General features: G+C 33.4%; 1 protein-coding gene across 1 annotated transcript; it reads right to left on the bottom strand.

Moving 5' to 3' along the window:
* Positions 1-2,092: 2,092 nt before the first annotated feature.
* On the bottom strand, positions 2,093-3,031 carry LOC102883644 (olfactory receptor 1052). Its single transcript, XM_006910765.1, has one exon. The coding sequence runs from the start codon at positions 3,029-3,031 to the stop codon at positions 2,093-2,095; it is 939 nt and encodes a 312-aa protein (XP_006910827.1).
* Between the last annotated feature and the right edge of the window lie 578 nt (positions 3,032-3,609).

The raw sequence follows: 3,609 nt of genomic DNA, 5'->3' as shown, positions 1-3,609 counted from the left end.
ACAGATTATAAATTCTCTGCAGAGGGAAATAGAAAGGAATACCAAAAATTAGTGATACAACATGTTAAAAGGTGAAGAGTACTATTGAAAAAGAAACAGAATGTAAATCATTGTAGGAAATGGGGATGCTGGAGTTCTTGTTCCTCAGTGTCCTTGTCTGCAAAGTTACAATACTAGTAACTTTGTGAAAATGAAATTAAATTCTATATATTTAAAACATCTTGAATGTTTTATTGATGACATAATAAGTATTCAATCAATGATTATTTTATGTCCTTAATATAAGTGACATAGTAATCTATTATACCTATGCATATACATTTATTAAACTGTTAGCACCCCCATTAGGCAATTACATTAATCATGATGTTTTCTTTGTTTATTTTTTAAAAAGGTAATGCAGAATACACATCAATTTGTTTCCTTTAGATAAATAATTGAAGTAGATTTGGGGCCCAAACTACAACTTTCTTCTACATATTAGCATCAGGCATTCTAGAGTGGTCTGGTAAATTTTTATTTCTCTAAACACTGTCCCTGATCACCAATTTTATCATCTTCTTAAGCTCCATATTTAATAGAGCTTGATAAGTCAAAGATTATTTTACTAGGTATTTATTTCATTAATCTGCATGAAGAACACTTTCTCATATGTTTCTATTATTTATATATTCATCACTTTAAATATTATTGAAAACTTGATTCCAAGAAGTAGCTGATTTTTTTTGTACTATACTAGATGAAAAAAACTAATTTATTTATTTGTATACTTATTTATTTATCTATTTATTCACTCTTTATTATCAAATATGCTAGTACATGATAGGCAAGAAAACAATCATTTGAAGTAATTAATGACCGATTATTAAACAAATGAGTATTGAGCACCTACTATGTGATAATCACTTTCCCACTTATCCTGGAACTATAAAGTTAAATAAGATGCAGCCTTTCCTTACAGGAATAAACAGCCCAGAAGAGGAGTTAGAAGTGAAAACGAGGAGGAAATTCTTATTCTTGGTCTTGGGATAACATATATAGCAAAATCTTGATACAATGAGTTGAAATGTGTTTTCAGATAGCATCTAACTAGTCAGAATATTGTTAAGGATACATTTCTTTGATTTTCAAATGTATTTAGCTCAAAACTTTAAAATTCTTACAATTATATTCCTTCAAACCCTATACAACAAATCTAATCCCTTCTTTCCCTCCTTTAATGATATTCTTCAATAATGAGGCAAATATAATATGTGCTCTGACACTTTCAATTTCATATTTCTCAACATAATAGGCTTGTATTATCCTTTTTGCTGTCCCTCGCTTAAAATTTTAAATAAATTGTAACAGTTAAATATGTAATAGTCGTAGTTACAGATATTTAGTATTGTTTGACCACTGTGAATTAGAGTAGAATCTAACATCATAATACCTTAATCTTATCATACAAACTGTGTATAAGTACATATATAGATATAGAGACAGATGCAGATACAGATTATTATCAGCATTGCACTGCTAACAGAGGCTTTTAATAGCAATAAAATCAATCTCATATCTTCAGGCTGATTATGGAGACTGAATTCACCCACATGACATAACATGAGATTAAATAACTGGTTTAGTTGAAAAAGCAAAAGTCTTATCAGAAACAAGGAGACCACAAAGTACAGAAGGAGAAGAAACAAATATGGTTCTTTAGTTATTGTTGGAGAACTATCTTTGTGTACAAATAAGGTCTTGCTAGATCTAAGAAGTTAATTTTTGTTATCTCTTTATATTGCAGCCTAAAACTATTGAGAAAATTCACCGTACCAATTTACAGCTTGAGTAAGAAATATTTGAAGACATCTGGGTTCCTTCTGGTTTTATAGTATACCCAAATAACACCTTTATCTTTAATTTTATACTTCAGAATGTCTTTCATTTTTGCTTGATTTAATATGCTTCTGTTTTCTTGATTTTTGTCCAATGACCATGTTTTGAAATCCTTAAAAATACCATCCTTTTCTCTCCAACAAGACCCACAGGTATTTAACAATGTACTTGTCTGTAGCATCAATAAATATTTCTTAAATGTTTCTACTCATGGTCACTCAGCAAATATTTTTCTCATAATAATTCTTTTCATTGCTTCTTTGGCCTCTGTGTTTTTCACACTGTATATCAGAAGGTTTAGTATTGGCAGCAAAAGGGTATAAAACATGGACAGGATTTTGGCTCTGTCCTGTTGGTAGCTAGAGCTGGTTCCCAGATACGTAAATATCACCGTTCCATAGAAGAGAGTCACCACCGTCAGGTGGGAAGCACATGTGGAGAAGGCTTTGTATCTGCCCCTCGTAGAGTGTATCTTCAGAACAGTGAGAAGGATCCTCAGATAAGAACTAACTACTATCAGAAAGGTAGTCACTGATGTCGTTCCAGAGAGGACAATAAACAGAATCTCACTGTATCGGGTGTCAGAACACGAAAGTTGAAAGAGCAATGGAATATCACAGAAATAATGGTTAATGACGTTGGGCCCACAGAAAGACAGACTGAGCAAGTCACTCAGGTGAATGAGTGAGTTAGCACAACCTAGTAGGTAGGAAGCGGTCACCAGGTGGATGCACAACGTGGGGGTCATGAGACCTTTGTAGTGAAGTGGGTAGCAGATGGCAGCATACCGATCATACGCCATTGCAGCCAGGAGAAAGCATTCGGTGGTCAGGAACATGCTGACAAAGGAATACTGAAGGAGGCAACCGTGATAGGAGATGACCTTCTGTCCTGCTATGTAGTTCACTAACATTTTGGGAATAAAGACTGAGGAATAGCAGAAATCCAAGAAAGCCAACTGGCAAAGGAAAAAGTACTTGGGAGAATGAAGCTGGGCACTAGCCAGAATTATCGTGATAACCCAGATGTTGCCCACCACAGTAATGAGATAGATCAAGAGAAACAGCACAAAAAGGACAGTATTCAGTTCAGGGTTGTCAGTAAACCCCAGGAGGACGAATTCAGTTATCACACTGACATTTCTGTCAGCCATTTACGTATTTGCCCCTAAGAACAATCTGTAGGGAGAAAGAGGGAAAAGAAAATAACCAAACTGTATACTTGAATATATAAGTTCAATCTACCAGCATCTTTAGAAAACTTCATAGTTTTCATTATTATTAATCATGATCATGATCACGATGATCATCATCATCCAGTTGAATTCGATTATTCAAGTATGAAAAGTTATCTGACACAAAACTGAGTCGAATCAAAGTCTCACCAGGAGATATAAACTGGCATTATGCACCACATAAAAATCCTGGAGAAAGTAACACCCCCTAGGAGAGCCCTAAAAGAATTTGGGGCTTGGAACCTGGGTAACAGTATATTCAGGATTCCAGAACAGAAGGCAAGGATCTCATATTTAAGAAAGAACATCCCAAAACAAAGAACAAATGGTTACTTTTTAATAGGTAATTTTTGACACATCTAGTAAAATTATTCTTTATGACATCTTTTTAATTTAGACAAGCAGTACATATGATAAATATGTTTAAAAATAAAAACAATAAATAAATAATACATATGTTTGTTTATATTTATATATGTGTGTCTGTGTTATATAAA

Source organism: Pteropus alecto, unplaced genomic scaffold (genome assembly GCF_000325575.1).
Source record: "Pteropus alecto unplaced genomic scaffold, ASM32557v1 scaffold1344, whole genome shotgun sequence".
NCBI lineage: Eukaryota > Metazoa > Chordata > Mammalia > Chiroptera > Pteropodidae > Pteropus > Pteropus alecto.
Note: the sequence above shows the minus strand (reverse complement) of the source record. Positions and strands in the feature narration are given on the sequence as shown.